General features: G+C 42.7%; 1 protein-coding gene across 4 annotated transcripts in view; it reads right to left on the bottom strand.

The window, feature by feature from the left end:
* The window catches only part of PIAS1 (protein inhibitor of activated STAT 1), a 50,156-nt gene continuing 25,788 nt past the window's right edge, over positions 1-24,368 (bottom strand). For 3 of the 4 annotated variants that reach the window (XM_042824166.1, XM_042824164.1, XM_042824165.1), the window contains exons 3-14: positions 18,614-18,698; positions 17,995-18,042; positions 17,311-17,401; positions 16,527-16,661; positions 14,361-14,466; positions 12,808-12,881; positions 7,503-7,663; positions 5,797-5,927; positions 5,344-5,521; positions 3,971-4,113; positions 3,586-3,623; positions 1-2,091 (exon numbers count right to left, since the gene is read on the bottom strand). In XM_042824166.1, the coding sequence (XP_042680100.1) occupies positions 1,795-2,091; positions 3,586-3,623; positions 3,971-4,113; positions 5,344-5,521; positions 5,797-5,927; positions 7,503-7,663; positions 12,808-12,881; positions 14,361-14,466; positions 16,527-16,661; positions 17,311-17,401; positions 17,995-18,042; positions 18,614-18,698 (1,487 nt within the window). In that variant the 3' untranslated portion in view covers positions 1-1,794. The remainder of the gene's footprint in view (positions 2,092-3,585; positions 3,624-3,970; positions 4,114-5,343; positions 5,522-5,796; positions 5,928-7,502; positions 7,664-12,807; positions 12,882-14,360; positions 14,467-16,526; positions 16,662-17,310; positions 17,402-17,994; positions 18,043-18,613; positions 18,699-24,368) is intronic. The other variant, XM_042824167.1, reaches the window with a different exon arrangement.

Below are 24,368 nucleotides of genomic sequence, written 5' to 3' on the forward strand. Positions count from 1 at the left end.
TTTTTTTTTTTTTTTTTTCCTTTTTTAATTAATGCAATATTTTGAGACAACTTCATAGGCAAAAGGTGGCCCTCGTCAATGCTCAAAGCAAACTACAGCTGCAATCAACAGCTTGGGACATTAAAAACTCAGACAAGCATCTGCTAACCTCTGTATTCCTCACTCTCTTTCCTGATAAACCTGTTACCTGCACTTTCAACCAGTTACAAAAATAGTTTTCACACCAGAGGAAATCATTTCTCTCTGACGCGGACTTTGGGACACAAGAGAATCACCTCCTTCCCTCCCCCTACTCTCACTTTAAAGAATCTCCTGAAAAACTGCATTCCAGCTATTTACACGTTTCTCTGTAACAAGAACGGATCAGCCCAAATGATCCACCAGCTCTTACAAAAAGATTTTCCTATGTCGCACATGGCTGAGAAATAAAAAAAAAGAAGTGAAACCAGGAAGCAAACGTGGCTCCAAGTGCAATGGAAGTGCATGGAAAGGAATGGGGAATCAAAACAATCGCCAAGCCAAAGGGAGAAAACTGAACAGGAACCCATGACCTTGGGAGACTTCAATAGGCAGAGATTGGTTTAAGTGCAGGGAAGGGCGCCGGGCTTTTTTTTGGTCTAACAGACTCACATTAAACACTGAATATCAACTTAACTCGGTGAAGGCGAACTCAGAAGACGGTGTACCAAGACCACTATCAGCTGCACAAACCATGCAAGAGAGCGTTGGCATTTGGATTTTCTTCCTTTTGCTGACAAGTTCACTTTGAAGCAGAAATTTGATGTACTGCAGCTCAAAGGAGGTTTTCCCAGCCAGCAGGCAGGCCCAGCCCAGTGGGCCAGCTCCACACACGTGGCTGACCTTAAAGCACAAGCAGCTCCACACATCTCAAACTGACACATGCTTAATATTGTGATTAGGATCTGAAGTTATTTTAAAAGGATTTCATAGTAAGTGGTTAGAAACAAAAACCTACAGTGGGATGTGTCGATGCTTTTCTCTGGGGCTAGATTCTGTACCAATTTGGTCTTGTCCCACATTAACACAGCCAAAACATTTCTCAGCCTGACATTTTATTGAGTCTGGCCCTCCAGAATAATTGGTGCACTAACGAGCTTGCAACATGCTTGATTAAAGCATGGAATTAAAAAGAAAGTCAGCTGAACAGAGGGTCACATAGAACAAAAAATGACAGATAAACACTCCTGAAAGGCTACGTACTGCAAACTGAGGGAATGGTACGGAACAGGCTGGGTAGGGTTTATTCCACTTCAAGCACAACAAAATCTGCACCAAAATGGGATGGGGGAATTACATTCCACCACCAAATACAGATGTCTCTAAGAGGCAAAAAAAAAAAAAAAAAAAAGAAAAAAAAAAGAAAAAAAAGAAAAAACCTAGGAGCTTGAACTTCAGAAGTTCAGTTCCTTTTCCCATTTATGTTACTGTGAAGAGAATAATGCCATTTGTGTCCAAACTAAGGGCAGAAAAAGTAACTCACATGACAAATGCACAGGTGTAGAATCTTCAGCATCCAGAAAATCGAAGTTCCTTGTATTTGTGGGTTTTTTGTGTGTGTGTTTTGCTTTGTGGGTTTTTTTTTTTTTGTTATTTTTTTTTTTATCTGTGAGGCCATCTTAGATTTATATACAAAAGTAAAACTGAAAATATAGTTTTGTTCTCTGTACATGTAAATTTTTTTCCCTAAAAAAGGAAAAAAACCTGTCTATGTTTCTAACATAAAGTAAAACCAAACACAAAGACTTCCTCTGACCAGTTCGTTTTCTCCAAAAATCAGTCCAAGGAAATAATGTCTGATATGATACCAAAGATAGACGCCGTGTCCGCGCCGCTCCTACTTGCAACTGGATGACCATGATTCTCTCGCAGGCTGTTGGAGGAAACAAGACTGCTGTTACTGCCACTATTGCTACCGTTTGTGGCTGGCAGAGAACTGCTTCCTCCTGCATTTAGCTGATCGAGAAACATCTGAGATGAAGTGTATGGGAAAAAACGAGAGTGTAAGAGTTCTTGATCATCTGATGCAGAAACTGCCGCAGCTGCAGCGGCAAGAAGGGATGTGTTGTAATGCTGGGGGGAAAAACAACATTTGCAAGTTACATTTCAGACACCATTGTTTTGATTCAGACCAGCAAAAAAGAATATATCTGTAAGCTACAGCTCTGACAGCTGCTGGGTTTCACACCAGCTCGCCCGCTCAACCTTTCTGTAAGGTGAGCGGATCGACGCAGTCAACTTTTACCTCTGCAGCCCCTGACTTCCAGAGCCAAACGAAATGGGAAATACTGGCAATTAGTAAGAAAAAACACTAGAAAGGCAGCGGCATTGCAAGACGGGCAGACAGTAAGAAACGGCAAGCAGAAGCACTCTTTTACCTCTCCATACAATTCCTTGGTGGAAAAATACCCCAAAATTCAAAGAATCATTTGGCCATCCCTCTGCTCATTAGTCATCAACTACAACTGCTATAACTACGTGCTACTCATTGCTGGTGGAGGAAAGCATACTTCTGTGAAAAACACCTTTAGAAATAGCACGTTTAGGCCCATCAGAAGGCAGCAAGGGCTGTCCAAGGTGATTCTCTCTGACAGGCAGCCCCCAAAAGGCAAGAACTTCAATTACCAAGATCTGGATTTGAAATGCTATCTATCCGTATGGTAATTCTGCACTTTGTATTTCTTTTCACCAGGAGGAAACATCCACGCAGGCCATTTAGCCTTGTTTCCTGACACTCAGGCACTGGTACAATTATGCCATGCCAGTGCAACACCAGACTTGGGCAATACTCATTTTGGAGTAATCCCCACATCTGTGTTTTTACTGAATATGAAGAAAGCTTCTCTGAATCCAAGCTCTGTTAAACTGGCTCCAGTCTTTGCAACGGCATGGAAGTCCCCTTGTTTGTAGTACCATTCTCCTATCTGAGGCTGCTGAACAGGAATGGAGGGACAAAAGGTGGGTGAACCCCAGTCCTCTTCTTTGCTTGGACACACTGGAGGCACTGTGATCAAGTGGGAGGGCTTGCCAATCCTTTTGAGAATGATCTTTTTAGAACTGCAGAAGCCAGCACCAAATCTAGCTCGTTTCAGTAAGCGCTCACAGAAAAGCAGCAAACAGTGTGAGCAGGCACACAGACTCAGGGGAAGGAAAAAGAAAACAAGAGCTGTCCTGACTCTCAAAATTGTGTAGAGAAAACTGCCAAGAGGCCCAGTGGTGGGGCCTAGCACTGTCAGATGGAGACAAGTCACACAGATTTGAAGTCTGCAAAAGCTCAGGAGGTGGCTGGTGCACTTTCAGCCACAGCCAATGGTCATCCCACAATATACCTGCAGCTAACCAGCTTGAAGGCCTTGAAGAGAAGTATTTATCTGTTATTATGCCTTATCTTGCACCTGTATTTAGGCCAGTGCTCATGTTTGGCTACATCCTGAGTGCACAAGAGGTACAGACTGCCTGCACTCACACCTGTGTCACAGATTTGCTCTTTTCTCGCCTATACGTCCAAGTCAGCAAGTCCTTTTCAGAAAAGCAATCTGCCAGATGATTTAATTTTCCTTAACTTACCTGATTGTCTCCTGACAGGAAAGGGAAGAAATCTAAACCTGAAAAGAGCCAAAGAAAAAGAGGTCAAGCTTCTCAAAAGAAACAAGCACCTCCCAATTTCTCCCACCAAATTTTGAAATGAAACAAATTCAATCAGCATAAAACTAACGACACTTCAGACTCTCTTTACCACCAGATCTTGGAAGAAATAAGAAATCAGACTTTTAACACCTTAAGACACTAACTTAAACCTTCCTTCTCTTAAAATTCCACCTTATCTTCTATGGTTGTAAAAATATTATTTTGCACAACTGGATTGGGAAACAACTGCATGTTTGACTCCTTCTCTAATAGTCACAGCTGCTGAGAGAGCTGTACCCACAGCTAGGAGCAGTCAGAAGCTTACCTTGCAAGTCATAAGGCATAGGTGTCATATGGAATGGATGCCTGTAGTCTTGGATAAGTGATGTGTTGATGTAACTGGTGTCAACAGCAGGAAGGCTTGGTGTTCTTGACACAGGAGATGCTTGATGGGGTAAATTCAAAATACTAGAAAAAGCAAAAGGTTTAAAGGATAAAATTTAACCTTACAGCCAATACTATAAGTACACCATTCGAAGATTCCCTCATTTCTACTGCTGTCCCATGCAGGGGTGCCCATCTCAAATTTAACAATCTCAGCACACTGTATTACTGTTGTGACAGGCATTAACAGCTCCCCTGCTAAATTTCAAAGCTTCTCTAGAAAGCATCAAGCTGCTGCTATACCTCAGTGAGTCCTGCAGGGGAAAGAGGTTGAGCATTACATGTTCCCCAAACTTTTTTCTTGCAATTAAGTTGCTAAATCAGAAAATTGATTCAGTTCCAGACAGACTGCCAGCCTGCTGAAGTTCAGCAAAACTAATGCACAGCAAAGTTCAATCTTAACAGAAGAAACTGATGGGACCCACTGCAAATGGTACAGGAATCTCCACTACAGAGATTCTACATGCGCTCCTAAGCTGGGACAAGACAACCCTAAGGCATCTTGTATCCTAGAAGGAGGTACAAATCTGCCTGACAGTCCTGCTTTACAAGGCAATTAACAATGGAACACACCCAAAAAGGACTTGAAGAGTTTTAAGCGATCACTGAGAGGTTTAACATCACTGGAGAAGTAACGAGTTCAACAGCAGGATCCCATAGCTTTAGCTTCAGTTTTCATCCCCACATGTTTACGTGAACAGGGTGCTATTAACAGCATGGCTACTTCAGTGCAGTCAGCTTATTCTGGCATTCTTTATTGCTATGCTACTGGCAGCAGTTACTGGCAAAACCCACACATCCCATACCACACCCGAGTATGTTTCTCACTGCTCACTCTCCATATGTGCTGCTCTTATATTTCCCTATGGAAGGAAAGCATTTCCAAAGCCACAAAAACATACCTCTAAGCCACAACCTCTTGCATGAAACCTCGTTTTCACAAATGCAATTAAAAACCTGCATCATGTGACGCGCCAAACGATGTTAACTTTACAAAGCTTTGAAAGCATGTGTATATACAACTTCACTTATGAGCTGCACATCCTTCACAGTGTTGTATGTGTGTTTTACATAGCAGAATATACATCTAACATCTTGTACTCTAATCTTCTTAGGCTTTGTAAGCCAAGACCAAATTATTTTGTAACAAACTACTAGCTTTGGGAACAATTTAAGTATGCTTTAGTTTTAAATTTGTCAGCGTTTTGTTGCAAATACATTCTCTCTGCATTGGCCTGCATTTTTAACTCTCACCCCTTATTATTCATTGGTGATGCTGGAGATATGGAAGGACAGCTTCTCTTCGCAGAGGGTTCCTCCTCCTCTTCATCTGACGAGCTGTCAATGGTCAAATCAATCACTTCTACCTTCTTATTTTTGTTTGATTGCTGGTGAGAAGACACCTGATGTTCTAAGGAAGAGCTTATGCATCCTGTACAAGGCAAGACAACAGCAGCTGTAGTTTACAACAACACTACAATCATCATCACATCACAGCTAACTATACTGCCTCCAGAAACAACTTAGAGACAGCAAATTGACACATTACTTATTCCTTAAAAAGTACTACTGGCCCCAAGAGGGAATTATTCAAGCAGTCTTTCCTGCAAACATGCCTAAAAAAGTTACCACAAGCAAAAATAAGCATATCAAAGTTGAAGTCCAGCAGTTGGACATTCAGTCCACACGTCCCAAAACACGACTTACCATCAACTCCATTGTAAGATGTGGTCACTTCCTGCACCTCCTTCTTCGATCTCATAGGAGCCCATGAGCCATCCTCCTTAAACTGAATTTCATCACAGTCTGTACAATACTTCAGGATTTCCATGAACAACCTGTCAATCAAAATCTTTTAGTATCCACCCTCAAAAAGAGGATAACTCATTTCTGACTCAAAATCTTTGTTATCAGTCCATCTACATTTGAAAAGTGTTGAAAAGGGACTGATAACTGCTGCTGCTTTATCCCTCCCTCATCCACTGCCTTATTAAAATGGAGTTACTGTTTTGTCTTTTCGTTTTTCCTTTTTAAAACTACCTGAAGTACAGATCTGCACATTCACTTAAAAGATGGGTTCAGAACACTCCAGATCTCACAACACAGAACTCTGTATTTCCCAAAACAAAGGAAGAACGTAAACAAACATGAAAATAAACACGGGGAAGTAAGAGATTGTTCAACAGGGTGGAACTGAGAAAGCCTATATCTTACAGCAATCCCTACAGCTGAGCATTTCAGGGCCAGTACTTCCAGAAAGCTCTTTTTCCTTTCTAAGTGAAAGGTTCCTAACAAAGGCTGAGCATGGGAATCTAAACTCACATGCTCTTCTCCTATCTGCATCTCCAAAGCATCGAGAATCCTGGCACCACATCACCCCGTGTGAATTCCAGCTTTTGACCAAGGCTATTCACGTGGTTCTGCCTAGGAAAGAGCTTTGCTTTAATTAGCGAGAAAGTTTGCTCTTTCCCAGGTTAAAACATTTCTACAAAGAGCCTTTTCTCTGGGATGCTGCTGTTCTGTCACCTAATCTCCAACATCCACACCTGACAACACAGGGGTAATAAGAATGATACACTCCTTTAATTATTTACTAACTCTTAGTCTTTGCTACTAGAGGCTGAAACTGTTAGTCTCTATTGCTGTACAGGAGCAAGAATCCTCATAGTTCTTCAATCCAAAGCAGAAGACCCATAAATCCAAGGGCCCCCGATTCCAAAGCTGCCTGTACAAGACCCAAGGGTCTCCAAAAGGGCTTGAGAGTGGTTTTCTGCAGCTCTAGCTTTGTTTTCAGCATAAAACACATATTCCTCCAAAAGATAGCTCCTATCTAAAAAATAGAATTGCAAACTCTGGAATTCATATTTGGCATTTCCTCACAGAGACCAACGCTTGCTTTCCTAACGCTCTGTAGGTAGGCAGTCCCAGGGAATTGATCTCTGTCACTTTCCATACACAGCAACTCCCCAAGTGTGAAATTGTACGTGCATCTGGGGGGTGAGATGGCAGCACTTATTTGATCTGACACAAATGTCTTATCAATTATGCCAGATTTGTGCAGTTGCTCTATTTAAGGGGAAAAAAGTCAGTATGTGCTATTTTCAACTAGGAATCCATCATATGTGAAAGAACAGACAACTTTGAGGCACAGTAGTAAAACATTTGTCTGAGATTGGAAGGAATACCTCCAGTTATTATAAACCTTCAGTCTGATCACCTTTGTTCTTCCGGAACACTGACAGAAGACACACCTGGTAAGTGGTCCTTAACAGTGGGGAAATCCAAAGATGTGGCCACTTAGAACAGCTCATAATCAGATAACCAAGACTGCAGAGCAATGTATCCTGTACTGCACAAACACAGTGACAGAAGGTAGAAGTTACATCCTTCATTTTGAATCCAGTTGTACTTACCCATCAATAATGAGATGTTCATAGGGTGCCTTCTTGTCACAGACAGGGCAAACCCAAGTTGGTTTCTTCTCATTCATCTGGATGTATAAAGTGGCATCAAAACACTGCAGGTGTGAACAGGTCAGAGCCCTGCACGGTATGGTTAGCCTCATTTTGCCAAGCTGTAGGAAAAAAAAAAAAGATTGCATCACCTTGTTATTAGATTAACAAACAGGGCTCTTCTGTCTAAAGAGAGGCTGCGATGGGCTGAATTCTGCTCCAGAACACTTCCCCAAATCCAAGTTTCAGTCAGCACACATGCCATAATACACTGTTCCCTCCCTTCCTCATTTCTAGGTTTGACTGGCAATACAAACCTCACTGAAGTCACATTTTCAGCTACATTTGATCAAGTAAACTGACGACTACATCCCTCTCCATGCTGGCAACAACACACAGAGCCTCCCAACCACCCGCAGCATACCAGTGTTCTGGACAAGTCATGAAAAATAATTCTTCATGCTCATTAGTATTTGAAATCCAAAGAATGTGGGTCAGCCCTCTCCTATTCACTCACAGCTGATGAAGTGTGTGCTCAAACTGCTGCCCATATCCCAGCCATCAGGGCACTACTGCAACTACCTGGTTAATTTCCACACGTGGGACATGTTTGCAAACGTGCTGCTGTATGCTTGCTCCCGAGTGTGGAAACGTGTTTCCTCAAGTTTTTTGTTATTTTCAGCACTTTCTCTAAAAAACTGTCAGAAAGCAGCAATTCATGAAATAAACCATACTTGTTCACCATTAAGAAACTATTTTATACTCACTCTGCTGGGCTAAACATCATTGTTACGCATACAAGTGAGTTACCCTGAAATATTTTTGCCTTCTTATACAAAATGCAAATAGCTGCCCATCCCCTGTTACACATTAGATCTTTTCAACACCACAAAGGGCTGGCAAGAATGTAAGTGCTAACATAAGCCTTCAGAGGGGAACAGCCTTTCCTCCCCATCTGCAGGTTTTGAGGGCAGCACAAAGCTTCCACACGCTCAGTACAAAGAGCACAACAAGTGCCTGAGCAGAGCAGGCAGACACAGGGGTGCTGCACACAGCAGGTGCACAGACTGGATTTGACAACAGGAACAGCTTGATTTGGATTAGATAGATTAATGATAACCCAGGCCATAAAATATCAACACACGATTACAACAAACGCAACGCTGGTTGGACAGTGGTGGGCATTTCACATTCATCTGAGACGAAAAGTTTCTTCAACAGGCAGTTGCTTCTGCAGCAGTTGCACTCTAGGAGCGACTGCCTACACTAAAAAGCAACAAAGTCCAAAGGAGACTCCTCCCTACGTGGAAAAAGATCACAGTGATTTATTAAGAAGTTGATGCCAACTATTTTGAAGCTAGATAACTGACCAAAATATATGTTATGACTTCACTTGAAGCCTCCAGCTAATTCCAGCAGTGGCTGGGAGGAGGAACTGTTTTTAGTAAGCTTAAGCAGTGTGGTCATGCATACTGATTGCAAGCAGTACAAGATGGGTGCCACAGGATGGCACTCAATCTCAGAATATCACAGAACTAAAAACAATATCAAGAACAAAGGCTCTACTCACAGTCCACTACTTCCTCCATGATGCTTTTTTTCCCTCCCCTTTTTTTGGACCCCCGTAAGCAGAAATCCCCCCCCCGCCCCACTCTCAGCAAATTCAGCTCCATTACAGGACCCTGCTCATTTCTGTCCCCTCTGGCTGTCCGTCACTGCCACAGACCTCACCACCAGATGGAGGAAAGCAGGGACCTCCCTGGGGAGCCTGCAGTAATGGTGCTGGAGCTGGGGCAGCAGGAGGTGCTGCATGTGCCATGTGTCTGGCACCCCTCCTCTAAAATCCATGACCAAGCACATTATTTCTATACCATAATCAGCCCCCAACAAAGCAAGGGCCCCTGACCCACGTCTATTATGAATCCTTATCTCCCAGATGGCAGTCAATGGCTCATTTGTCTTTTGGGCACAGGGAGTCTCCTAGCTCAGTGAGGATCGAGAGTAAGAGTGCTGGAGATTAAACTGGGTGCTTCTACGTGATGCCAAAGAAAAACAAGACAGGTCAAACACATATGCTGCAGGAAGAACTGAAATACCCCAGCATCCCAAAATGAAAAGATTTCCAGCAGAAACATTTCTGCAAGCTCTCGGTACAGAAATTGAGCCTGGGTCTCCCAGAAGCCCTATGCACACAAACAGCACACACAGTGTTAACAGGAAAGGTCTCCTTTCCCCATTTTTGGCACCAAACGCCTGGATCAGCTCTGCCACGCCGGCCAAGCTGTGTCAGAACTGACAAAAGGAGAGGTCATAAAAGAAGGGATGCTTCCCAACTTCTGAAAAACTCCCAGTGCTGTTACTGGTTCCTTCCCCACTGTCAGCAAAAGAAACGCTGCATTCATTTCTTTCACAGGCTTACAAAACGTGGCTATCTTTTCATGCTGAAAGAACGGACCCAAAACAGGAGTTACAGATTTGTAAACAAAGCTGCTAAACCTACGGTGAAATGCTGGATTTGGAATTTTTGTTCAGCTAAATATTTGGTCCTGCTGCAGAGCCTGAGGATTTATTTTTATTCTGAGGGCGGGAGGAGAGAGGGGAAAAAAAAACCCAAAAAACACAAATTCAAGTGCCTTCCTGAAGCACAGATTCAGCCCAGCCTCTGCCTGCTGCATCTGAGGCAGATCCAGCCAACAGTTAAGGGCAGCTTTTTCTCTGTGCTGTATGCTCTCCGAGGGAAAGCAGGCCTCTGTGCTAAAAAAAGCTCAGCAGCAACCCAAAACACAGCCACAGCAAGCTGCCTGGCTCCACCTTTTAATTTTATTATTGCTTTTTGAGGGCAAAATAAAGGTTATCAAGTCTAAACCTGCCACCCTTTTCCAGACGTGCAATCCCATTTATTTTGCTCAAGTACATACATGATAGAACCACACATAACGAATGAGACAGGAGGATCAGCATCCTCACATCGACAGACCTGAAGATGCACTGATCTTTAAGTTTTAGTTTTGCTGTTGGAAACCACGTAAGCTTTTTCAACTTGCACTTTCAAATCGTCCACTCTGCACTCACGCAATAGAAAGCGAGCACAAAATACAGACAAAAATTTCTCCCTAAGCCAAATGTTTACAAATCTGCAAGTGAAAACGTGGAGCTTCCAACAAAACTGAATTCAGAGTCGAGGGCGGCCTGAATCCTGCTAGCCATCCTTCTTTCCACAGCACAGTGTGAGAGGTGCAGTCTTGGTCCTGCAGAGCTTTTGCAATGATGGGTTACTCCAAGGACTACAGTGAGATCAGACAGCACTGGGTGAGGAACACGTTGGAAAAAAGTCCACGTTTTGTAGAGAGTACTAAAATGATGCAGATAAATCTGTGGCTGCAAACTCCATTTTGTATGTCTCTCAGAAAAGAACCAAGAGGAATCAGGGAGAAAAGCGGGGCTTCTGATGAGCTCCAGCCTAATGTCTAGCTGGTGTCTTGTTTCCATCCCCATATAACTATGAGAAAGCTAACTAAAATTTGACATCTTCATGTATTTGTAAAATTGCAATCCTAAAAGCAATCTCGTACCTTCCTGCTCTGACACTAACTCATCCAAATCACAGACAGCGTGAAAAAATATGCTTCAAAATATTAAAGCTGAAGAACTTTAATCATTAATAGACACAATTAGGACAAACAGAAGCGTGTCAGAAAACTGAGACAGAATAATCTATGAAGAAACCCAACTGCCTCAAGTGGCTCTTTTGACAAATCAACCATGGCCAAAGCAATAAACTACTTCCAGAAGATGCACGGGGATTAATTCAAGATAAGGAATACGTGGGCACTTCTAAACTCTTGTTGTCATTGAATTCTACTAACTGATTTATTATTTTTGTCTATACTGGAAACTAATAATGGGGTTAAAACATCTTGTCTAATGAATGATAGAAAAAGCAACAGCACCATCAGTGTGCTGTCCAGAACAACAGAATGCAAACAGCACAACACAAGTGCAGCTAAAGCACCTTCAGCACTGCCAGTCTGCAGCAGTTTCAGTGTGGTGCACTGGTTCTTGTGTTCCTACGATCGTAGGTTACAAGGTTAAGATAAAAGTCTGATCTGTGAAAGTAATCCCTGGGTCTTATTTACACACAAATCATATTAGTCTATAAGTGTGTTATTACTTACAGTTCTCCACCCCAATATTGATGGTGAAACCTTAAGAAAGATTGTGAAAATACCACACAAAGATGTACAATAGTCTTTAAAAAAAAAAAACATGAATGTAATCACTGGGCTTTTAGATACAAAAGCTTTGCTTTGTAAAAAGCTTCTTTACATTGACAGAGCTGAAGTAGACATTTAATAACCACTGAAATGAACTTCCCAAGAATAAAGAGAACTCTCTTTCCATTTCAAAACTGAGAATTTCACGTCAAGTTGAGCAGACTGAGCCAAACCAGGAAAATAGATTCATCCTCAATCTTGAGGGCAGGTTAAAAAGTTATACTGCACTAAAGACACTGCGTCAGTCAATACTAGAACACAATACAATAAGAATACAATGGAACAGTCAAGTGTTCTGAAAGTGTTTGATATTTAAAACAAGAGCACCACATCCCAAAGACTTTAAAAGTACCCATAATGTTAACAGTGTGCAGCTCGGCCGATGGTAACAAAGCCAGCTATGAACCACTGCTAAACCCTACATGCACTTGGTTGAAAAACAATAGGTCAAGATGCAGCAGGTCTGTCACTTCCAAGTTCATTGGAAACATACCCCCCCACTTCACCTTTGGTACAAGTTGTATTTGAACATTCTCTGGATCACCTCTTCATTTTTTCTCTAGGACTCCGAAATATTCAACACATACAAATGCATATAATGCCACCTTTACTGAGAAGACCCTCAACTCTTTGCTAGCAGGCGCTGGCTGGAGAGCTGTTTTGAACAGACAGAATCACCTGCTGAGAGTGGTGTTACCACAACCAAACACTGGGAACCCAATTTGCACACGTGCACAACCTAGTGATAGATTCAGATGTGTGCTTACATGTCGTTCTGAATAGCATCTTCAAGTTAATGGAATACTCACCCGCTCAGGGGCAAGTCACGTGCTTTATTACAGTACTGGATCCTATTCCATGAAGCTGGAACATAAGCCAACCTCTACCAAAACCTCGTCCCTCAACAGCCACACATTTTTTTTTTCTTTCTTTCTTTTTTTTTTCTTTTTTTTTAAATCACAGTGACTTTTAAGGGAACTAAAAACACTTACCGGACAAAGAAGAGAAACTCTTAAGCTTGTCGTTGCTATTTCACTGTCTGGATCTGCAGTCAGTTTCTCTTTGACTTTTGAAAGAGAGTAAGTTATTTGAAAGAAAGTAAGTTAGTTTTACAGTTGATTTAAAATAAATTTGTTAAGAGAAATAAAATCATTCTAAAACATCTGCTGGAGGCAAGCAGCAGTGTTTCTAACTTGCACAGTAAAGGTGCAATGTAAGCCATCTTTACCTCTAGAAAGATCATAAGTGACAACTTAAGAAAGGTAAAAGTAGGAAAAGCTGTTTTTAAACCCAGATACCCAGAAAAAATACTTATATACAAATGGCTTTTTCCCCACGCACACAACTGCTCAGCTGAAAGTTATTCAAAAGCCACCACCACGACGAGCAACAGTAACACTGCTGTTAACTTCAACTGCTTTTACAAAAGCTTCAGTAACTACCCGTGGACAAGTCTGTGCAACCCTCCGAAACATTCATCGGGAAAACCTCCAATACAAAGACCAAAAATCAAACCGAGAAGTAGGAAATCACAGCAGAAGTACCCTGACAAAAGTGGAGCTTTAAATAACTGCAGTGAAACATTAACACTAGTGAATACACCAGTCTTCAGTCTCCACCCAGCCTCTATTTTTATCCAAGAGGACTGCTTTATAAGCAGCCATTGTTTAAGTGAACAAGTCAGTTCCACGTTCTTCCTGCTCCGTGAACCATACCTACACCCTCACTGCCCTCCTGCATACAAGCAGGGGCAGCCACCTGAGAAAGCTGGATTTCTGTGCGCCATAAGCTGCTGCTCAGCACTACACAGCATCAGCTCTGCTCAGCACTACACAGCACTGGCTCTGTGGGCCTGCAGTCACCAGAGGGCTGATTTCCTCCCTTTCCTGTGGACAATGCGCATTATCTGAGCATCTCCCAAAAGAGCGTGAAGGAGTACAACTCCAACAGCTGGCAAGTGGTCTTTCCATACTTCCCCTGGAAAAAAGGGTGCGTAGCAGATTTTGTTTGCATTTTTCTTCTACCACTGCAATCTTGTCAGAAAACAACAAAGCAATAAAGCTCACACCAAGTTTGGAAAGGAGCGGGGAGGGAGCGGAGGGAATTTTGTGCCAGACTCTCTGGGAGCCCACTCCACAACAGTGTGCCAAAGGAACAAAGAGTGTGTTGATGAAGACCTTCCTCCAGCACTCCAGCATCAAGGTTCAATCTCTGCCATTTAGTTCAGCTTGCTGAGGTACTGAATTACCAGTTAACTATGTAAATACAGTTGTTGTATTCTGAAGAAACAAAACCAGCATGACTGAACTGAAAGAGATTCTCTTGCATTTTTCTCTTCACTGTGTCAACAGGGTTCCTGGACTGGCTCCTAACATAAACAAAAGCCTCGGAGTCTTTGAATTGGAACCGAATACAAAGAACACCACTATCAGATTCTAGAAACCCAGAGAATTGTAGGAAGTCCAAGCCTTGATTAGTACAGCCCCATTTCAAATCTCCACTTACAAAAGCTACTTTTTTTAATAGAGCAGTGCATCAGACATACTTAATGCTCTCGAGTGATCGGGGTTCCGTATTCCTTTTGCTCGTAACCTCTGCAGTAGCACCGTAGAGGACAGCTGCTTTACGAGATAGACTGCCATGGAATAGTTCTGGAAAACAGAGTAGAAGTTCATTTCTAAAACTGGCATATCATGCTATTCAATCACCAGCACCACCATCACCACCCCCGCTCCCTAGAAAAATAATGGAAAGGACAGAACATGCCTCACATTAAGGTGCATCAATTACTTTTTGATATAAAGCATTCTCCAGACTTGCAGATACACACTTGAAATTGAAAAATGAAAGGCTGACCCCCAGCAATTACCATGTATGTTTTCACTAGCAAAACAAACCAGAAAAATCCAGGCAGTTGTGACATCTGCCACTCTACGTAGGATGCAACCAGAACCCAGAGATGGGGTTTCAGTAATACATCTTAGCATAAAATTACACAAATTGAAATAGCATCAGAAGCACATTTTAAATATTTCATTCTTACAATGAATGCATCTCACATCGTTAAAAACCACTACTGCTTTAACTTGTTTGTTTAATGCCTCAATTAGTATAGAAGTTAGAAAAAAAAGCTAATTAACATTGAGAAATTATTTACAGACAGCTTGAATCTACAAAGCTAGGAACTTGCCCAAGGCGTCTTGTACAGAAGGCTCGTGAAACAGATTGTGTAAAAATCACAATTATGACTTTAGGAAAGGTAGAGTACATTAGTTGAGATGTGCAACTGACACTTCAGAGAAGGTGGGGAAAGGCATTCAGATTTTGTACTGTGCAGGCACATCTGAAAATAGAGCAGTTCCTCACATTTAACTGCCCAGGGCTCAATCAATCACATTAGGAAGCGTTCTATCTAATGAGAGGGGAAGTTCTGACTGGCACATAACTCCCATGAAGCACGCTAAGAATTTGCCCCTATCTTCAGCTTCATATTGTAAGCTGGAAGTTAGCCAGTATATTCTTTTGTAACTGGTATCTACGAAGGCTAAGGAAATTGCCAGGTCACTGAAGAGAAGCTTAGAGGCTGCAAACTTGTGACATTTCTTTTCCCTAAGTCCCCATTTGTATTCTTAAGAAAATGCACAGCACTGGACTGAAAGTCATCAGTGTGCACAGGCACTTCTGCAAAAAAAACCAAAATGGATTTAAAAATAAATGCTTATTTCTGATACCTGTGGCTCTCATTAGATAAAAGATGACTTTGAAAAAAATCATTCAGCCATCATTTACTCTGTAGTCTGAATGGAGATTGTTTTATGCTCCACGAGAAATCCATCATGACAGAGAGGGAATGAAATACCATCGTGGTGTTTTACAACTGCTTATTGTGCATGGCTGGGCTGTAAGCATTCTTCCACTTCACTTCAGGAATCCTGGGCTTTGCACTCAGACAATTGTTTGGACCACGTTTCAGCCCAGGACAGTTCTCAGGACCTCAAAAAACAGGACGGTTGCAATGGCAAAGCCAGAGTTTTTTCAAGCACGTATCAACTTTTAACGTGTAACCAGCGGTTATTTGTCATCACTGAAAGTAAGGCACTAATTCAGGGACTAACTTATTCAATTAAGCTTTTGCACCACGTTCCAGATTTAATTAGTGCAGTGGAACATCAGCAATTTTACAGCATCAATTGTAAGGTTCTGACACTCTCCCTACAGACAAGAGAAAGCTATAAAATCATGACTTTTTAAATATTAAATAGAAGGACAGCATTTGTGAGAACGGAAATGCGAGAGAAATTAAATGCGAATCCTATGGAGCTGCTATGCTGAGTGTCTACATTTACAAGGTCATAAGCCCCTGCTCTATACACAATGCCACATTTGTTTCTCGAGTGCCCAAAACCAGGAAGGTGCCTGCATTATGACAAGCAAATTGTCTGAGCCCTGACTCACAGAGACAGCTGGGTGAGAGGTAAGGAGAGACAGCTCACACCAATAAAAACTAGGACTACTGACCTAGGGGAGCATGCCTTATCAGCCCAGACTGAAGTGATAGAGTAATACAGTCAATATAAGGAAGGATCCACTGCGAAACCATGAAGTATTTCCTGCACAATGAATCTTGTTTTTCTTCCAAATCCTTCGAGCAGATGCCAAGCAGAAATCAGTAAGTTTTAGACACCATTACACACCAAACAAAGTTACTTACTCTTCCAATTTCTGCAGTCCACGAAACAACGATTGTGTTTGGTACCGTCGTAGACAATCTGACGAGTGAGGTAATGTTGATTGGTCTGCTAGGTCGCTTTGGTTCAACACCATTTTTGGTTGGTGGAAGATAGCCCTAGAAATCAAAGGACTTTCTCCCTCAGCAAAAGAAGAAGAGTGGTTTCACCTTCTCCCTCCCCGCTCCTCACAGCCCTGCCACAATACCTGCTGGGTCCCACCTGAACCGGGCTTCCTCTTCAGTTTAAGAAGCATGAACATCAGACAGCCAAACACCACGTGCTTCCCCACTCCTTTTTCCTTACACACTGCTCCACGCTGTGCAAATCTGAACCCTATCCACTGGAATATCAGAAGGCAGCTCCGACACCTCTTTCTCGGTGCTCACTGCACGTGCCTGGCTAACACTGCCCAGCCCAACCCCGTGCTCTGCCCCAGTCCTCCAAGTCTGCGCCTTACTCTTCAGCCCTGCTGGTCAGCAGTGCACACGTGATCTCCGAAACAGAGCCCCACGGTAGCCAGACTCACAGGATGTTTATCAAACAAAAACTGACTGTCAAGCTTTCAGAATATCAGTCTCCTAGATCTGCTGGCTGGTCTCAGGAGGAACAATTTACTTAACTATCTTTTTCATTCCTCTATCTGTCTTCATTCAAATGCTCCAAAACGCGAAAACAAAGGTTAGGATAAATTCTCAGGCTAATTTCTGACAGACAGCTCTTAACAATGCTATCCAATTATGTATGTCAAAATAACATCTTACTTACTGGAAGGCTGCATGGTTTCCCATTTACTTTCACACACAGATTGGGTGGGAAGTGATCTTCTTGTGGACAACTGGTTTCTGATAAACAAAACCTAAAAGCAAATCACAGAATCACACAGAATCACAGAATTGTAGGGGTTGGAATGGACTCCAGAGATCATCGAGTCCAACCCCCCCAAAGAGCTTCATCACCTTTCACTAACAAAATGATTTAAAAGCCATCTCTTCCTAGGATGACTATTTTTCCTCCCACTGAATTGTGAAAACATGCTAAATACAGTTCCCAAACTAGCCTCATGGATCTTTAAGCAGGAAAGCCCCCCTGATTACAGGTTTAGGTCAAGATGGCTGTAGGCTCCTCCTCAGGTTTCTTGAATTCCTCAGGCTGGGTCTGCCTAACAACAGGTTCACTCAGATATGCAGCTTCTCACTACAAAAGATAGATCATCCAAGTTTCTTTCCTACCATTTCTCCAGCCTGACCTTGACTCCAGACCAGTGTTTCACAAAGGGCAGCACATACAGTCTCTTCAACTGCTCCTACTCCAATTTCAGTAGACACCATCAGATACTATCCTGAAGCCTATGACAGGCCCTCTAGTTAAGTTCAGACAGTTTTTGATAATACAATGTAATTTAAGAAAAAAAAAATCACAGTATTGAGAACAGGCCATACAAATACATACCTTAGCTGGACCTGTACTGTGAAGTCGCATTTGGTCCCAGAAATATCCCTGGTAAAGAGAGACAACAGGTTAAGATGCACTGTTTGTACAATAGGTTTGCCAATGCCCTGTCAGACACTGCTTTAAGTCAGATCTCTGCACAGCCCTTTATGCACCGCGCTTCCCTTCTGGTCAGTCAAAACACAGCTCCCAAGATACAGACTGCTTCTTCTTTTTCAAAGGGAATAAACCAGTTACAGCCTCACCTGATCTCTACCTTTTCCTTTTTTTGATAAAGAGAAAATTTTGATGGTAAGTGTGAGGAACACTTTTATACTGAATAAACATAGAACTCGATGAAGGATCTGACCTGTGAAAAGGGGCTGCAAGTAGGAGAGTTCTGTATTTGTACAGCACTTACTGCAAGAGAAACCACAGCACAGCAGAGGTATTTCATTCCACACCCTTTTCTCCTCCATCAGTTTACACACAAAGGAGAAAAGAATTCCCCACACGAGCACCCTGTGAGCATTATGCACACTGAAGATTGCATTTTAAAATGAAAACTGTTGTAAGCTGAGTTTGGGGTATTTTCAAGGACTTTGTAATATTTAAATACTGCATCACTGGTCAAACTCACATTGAACTGCTGATTTGCTGCACTTGCTGTGGCGTCAGTGCGAATGCAAAGCAGGTTTCTCGAAATCGCTGACTGTTATCTGATGCTGGAAGAAAACAAGAGATAATTGCCTTAAAACAGTAAATACAGAAGAATTAACAACAGCCTCCTTTCGTTAAAACGTGTGCATATATATACACAACACATTTATAGCCCAATCATCTGATACACATCTGCTTTTGCAAGCAATTTTGGAGCCAAGATGGAATTTGTCATTTGATTTCTCTTGTAAATAAAAACAATAAACAACTGTTATATTTCTATATAAAGTATACATTAAAAAAGCAATGCAGGTAACAGCAAAGCTGAGATAAATCAGCTTAAGACTTTACCAGTCACAGTAGCAACATTAAGGATTTGATATTAAATGAAAAAATTAAGGTAATTCTCAATCACTTCATTTCCTTTAACACACAAGACCATGGGTTACCTCATAAAAGCATACAGAGGGACTGAAAAGTACAACTAGGCAACTTCTCACAGTTTCAGAAGCTATTTTATAAGGTTAGATGCATCAAATATGTACTATGCCAGCAATCACGAAACACACAGCAGTGAAGTCTGGCTTTGAAGTCCTTCAACTCTGCACTACTTACTCCACAACAACACAAACAGTGTTTAACAATTAATGCACCTGCTGAAAAATCAAAGAAACATTAAGCATCTCCAAAATAGTGCTCTGAAGGCACTTCCTCCCCTGCGGTGGGGGGGGACAAGGACACAAAGCCTGACTGCATCCAAAGCAAAGGAAACGGCCTGGAACAAACAGGAGCCCGCATCACCTTCCTGCAGAAATGGCCAAGGGGTTACAGCTTTCACTCCAACACACGTGCTGATGAGTTCACCATTCAGTTCTGCTCTTAATAATGGCACCAGGTTGCCAACAACTCTGGTTCTGAGCACTCAAATGTATCATTTCTGAGTTACTCTAATACATGCCCTGACTCACCCTCCACCAACAGAGGAGACAACTTTAGGGTGATACCTCAGGTACTCCCTTGAAGGCAGCATGTGGTAGGCTGGGGCCAGCAACAGAATAGCAGCTGCACAAGAATTTTTGTAAAAATATTAGCTACTGTTCTAAGCATTAAGTTACCTGAAGGAACACTTATACGTAGGGCATTTCTAACATTGCCAGCTGAGGCTCACAGCACAAGAAGGCCTCCAGCACCTCCACCTGGGCTTGCTATCACCCTCACCCCAATAAATGGAAGCAGAAGTCTACGAGCTGATGGTCCCCAGTGGTCAGAGGTGCATTCTATCACATGCTGCTCAACCCTCCCCAGCTGTAAAGCAGTGCTAATATCCACTGCAGTGTTTTCAGGACACTGTTTCTGTGTACAAGCCATCACACAGGAGCAGGGTCAGATTGGGAAGAAGGAAGAAGCAACTTGTTAATTAAAGAGAGATAACGTAAAAGCTAATCTTCAAAGGATGCAGAACTCCTGGCAGATTGAGCGACGCAAGCAGAGGGAAGACATCCCAGCACCCAAGACCCAAAGCCAGGCTCTGAGCCGTGGGACACAGCCCCACCACTGCTACCAGCTGGGAAAAGGGCAAGTTCTTCGGCCCATCCTTTGTTTTGGCCACCTCGTGTGCCACTGGAAAGCAAAACTAAGATGTGGTGGCTTTTTTTTTTCCTGGTCATTTCTTTGTATGAGGGGAATGCTGGGGTGACAATGCTGCAGGGGCAGAAGCAGGGAGGAGGATGGGAGGATGTGTTCTTGTCCCCTTGTACAGGAGGAAAGGAGGGGGGGCTGCAAACCAAACTGAAGCATCTTCTGAGAGGGAAATGAGAAATGTTTTTCTTCTTTGTGGTTTTCTCTGATCTCCCATATGTTTTCTCATATCTTTTTATAACCTTATCTATTATTTCTAGATCTACTTATCCTACAAACGATGCATGAAAATTTCAACAAAACAAATCAAAGGGAGCTAATTTAGCAGCTCCACGTCTAAGCGTAAGGCTCCCAAGCTCATCTGTGACAACACAAACTCCCTTGTTTGTAAGGAGTTCGTGTTTCTCGTGGAAGCGATTTTGGAAGCTGGGAAATTAGGAGGGCAGACAAGCCAGCAGACTGCTCCCAGTTCATCCAGCAGATGAGCTGGGTTTAGGAGAACCAAGCAGATCAACCAGATCAACACATTGTTTACTTTCAGAGTAATGGAATTCAATTACAACTAGAAATATACAAATGCAGTTTTATATAAGAAAATCGTTTTTATGGCAAAACATCCAACCACGCCTTGCAAATAGCTTTTATTTAACAAAGGGAGGGAGAAAGATCTCCAGCTGACAACAGAGCAGATTAAAATAGAACTTATAATCTGATAAAGCCGGAACACAGCCAAGACAGTTAATACAAAAATTCTTACGAAAGTTGCCAGAAACACATTTTTCCCCTCACAATTACAAATTATTAAGCTTTATAACCTTTTCTTTCGCACATTCTGAATGGCAGAGCTCAGAGGATTACTTTGTAGGCCATTTTCCTTCACATCCCAGAAAAGAGGTACCAAGCACAAATGCCTACTGGATATTTTTTGCTCCACATGCACACAATAATTTCAAGGAATGCCGTGCATGTATTACTGCTAACAAGTCCTGTGAATTACTCAGACACTGGAAAAGGTAGATGTTTGAACGTGGATAATAACAATCTTCCCAAGCCAATTTGTGTAATTAAATGGATGTCAACCAGAAGAGCTTCAGACAAGCGATATGGAAACCCACTTCTCCTGTTCCAGCAATCTCTCTGCTTTGGAGGAGGTGTTGGAGCCAACTATTCACTTCTACCTAATGCACCCAGCTTAGAATCCAGAGAAGGCAAGGCACCAAACGCACGTTCTCTTCCGAGCACAGCTGACACTGACCTGCACTCAGCACACCCAGGCCCTGATGTTAGCACCAGACACACCGAGCTGCACAAACTGCAGTGCAGCAATTCTTTTTCCTCTTACCAAGTCACCACTAGCACCAGCTGCTGAATTATTCCACCTCCTTCACTCCAGCAATGATCCAAGCAGCAGATGGGGTTGGTATGTATCGAGTGTGCCCCAATCACACCTTGTTTGTTGCATTTTTATTGACAGGTTCACATGAGTAACGAGTTTTCAAAGTTGGAGTAAAAACCATCGTAATCCTTTGGAGCGCTATTCACAGGTCTAAAACACTTTAAATTCTATATCAATATTAAAGAGATAATGAGCATAACTAATAATAATGACGCGTAAAAAAACATTTCCTACCAGTTCTACTCTATTTTGACACAGAAAAAGTCCATGGCATTAGAATGAAGGAAGGCAGCTCGAGTGGCTGCGTTTTCTACAGCTCTAAAAATATTCTGTTCCACCTCACCAGCACCCGGGGCTAAAAATAGCCACGCAATCTTTCTGCAGTAAAATACCTCTTGCTGCCTCGAGAAAAAGCTGCTCTAAGTTTCCATTCAAAAGCAGAAACCTTCAAACCTTTAACGAAGCTCAGGTCGTTACGCCATCAACATGGGGATGCTTCCTGATGCACCAGCAGCTGGCCATCGTGCTGTCAGTGCTAAGGTTCATGCTCACCCAGCTGATCACAGAGGGGACAGGCTATTTTCTAATGCAGAAACATATCTGGACTAAAATTAAGCTTACGTTTTATACTCTACCTTAGCTGAAGACAAGAAAAGCCATCAGTGAATTGGCCTTTGACCAATCGCATGCAATAGTAGCATGTTTATTGCTGAACGCAGGAATAGTTAAGCAGGAGGATCAGGACTACAGCAAATTTTTGCTCGATGCTGTAAGCCGAACAAGAGGTGTTAATTGGGCATTCACCAAGCTAATAGAGTACATCATCTTCATCAGTTACATCTGTCAAAATATTGACCGGTAAAACCCAAACACTGTAGAAGATGTCAATCCAACACATAAATATTTATGTATCTCCCCTAAACACATAAGATTCTTCATTTTGTTGCAAGACAGACATTTTGCTTCTTTATTCTTTTCAGCTACAGAAGGCATTGTGTCAGTTTATGCTCCATCTCCTCTCAAGTAGCACCACTGAAAACGTCATATACCGGCTCCAAGCTAAGACAAAAATGGCTGCATTCGGATTAAGGCACAGAAAACATTTACCTTTTTAAAAGGTAAAATTCAGACAGGCTTTGAATCGCACTCAATTGCAGTGGAAGCCAGGGAACCTGTAACACAATGCCCATATTGCTCACAACGGAGCTCGCCCAAATCCCCTCGCACCAATCCAGAACGGGGCTCATTTACACGCACGGTGCTTTTAACGAAGCACAAAGCAGGCTGCTGCCCAGGACAGGAATGATGAGAGGCCGTTTCTCGTTTGGGAGATCCGCAGCACCTCAGGATACATCGCTGCCCTTTTAAAAGCACCACAATTTATGAAGCTCCTGGGTAATGCAAGCATTTACACACAAACACTTCCTTTCTATCAACCGCAGCCCTTTAGCATCGAGCCCCTGCCACCAGCCACAGCTGAGCAGCCATGCTGTGAACCCAGCACCCCACTGCCCTGGGCTCCTGCTGCCCACTACACACAGCCATCCTATGCCCAGAGCAGGCTGCCCAAGGCCCCATCCAACCTGGCTCAGCCCACCTGCAGGAATGAGGTGTGCACAGCTTCCTGGGCAGCCTCTCCCTTTCTTCTCAGTGAGGATGGAGAAATATGTCATCCTTAGATCCAACCTAAACCCCCTGCTGATGACCAGAGCCAAGTCAACCCCAGTTGAAGAAGGACCCTGGGCCAGACGCCGAGGAGCACATCAAAACCCTTCAAAAAGCTGTATTTTTGTAAAGACACGAGTCATTCTTCCCCTGACAGCAGTGGCCAGCTCCTCATCCACTCCCAAGGGTTACAACTGCACTCCAGAACACTGCACCACTGTGAAATGGCAGTATTGAGTTCTTGGGCTTAAAACTGATGAAAAACTGACCTCGGATTCTGGTCACTCTGCAGCATTTCTCTCTTCAGATCATTTTCAGATTCCACTTGGCTTAAGTCACCGCCTTTAATAGTTAAGCCCTCTTTACTCCCTGCCTTTCCCACTCCCAATGGAGCTATGCCTATTGCTTCTGAGCATTATTTGAAACAGTGCCTAAACATACGCATACGAAAATAGCCTGGAAATATTCCAAAGGCTACAATTAATTCATAAATATCACTTATTTTATGGCACTTCATTATATACTGTATGAAAAGAATAGATCAGCTGGAACTTCCAGTGCAATTGGACACATACTTAGGCATTATTATGTTTAATCAGCCACGTATCACAGCATTTCCGAGCAACAGAGACTCCTGCAGACCTTCAAGACCGATCCAATGCTGACCAACAGCATCAGAACTCTCTCCTTTCCATTCTACCTCTCACCACTGCTCTTGCTGGGCCCACAGACCTCCTCTGCTGGGCAAGGAACATCACTGGATCCTCCACACCCTGCTTAAGTCCCTTGATTTACTCACACACCTAAACGTAGACCCCAAAAATCACCGGCCATTCAGGCTGGAAAAAGCTTCTGCTCCTAAGAGCACCAGCAGCAGTGAAGCACTCCAAGCAAGCTGCTAGCACTGCCTACCCTGATTCTAACGTATTTTTGGTCTCAGCAAGACAGCATCAAGTTTTATAATCCTAATAAGAAAGGCAAAAAGTAACTTCAACATTTATGATCAGATAAGAACCCCTACTAAGTTCTCTCCTAC

Source organism: Centrocercus urophasianus, unplaced genomic scaffold, assembly GCF_019232065.1.
Source record: "Centrocercus urophasianus isolate 14NV4802_14NV808 unplaced genomic scaffold, USGS_Curo_1.0 seq_23, whole genome shotgun sequence".
NCBI lineage: Eukaryota > Metazoa > Chordata > Aves > Galliformes > Phasianidae > Centrocercus > Centrocercus urophasianus.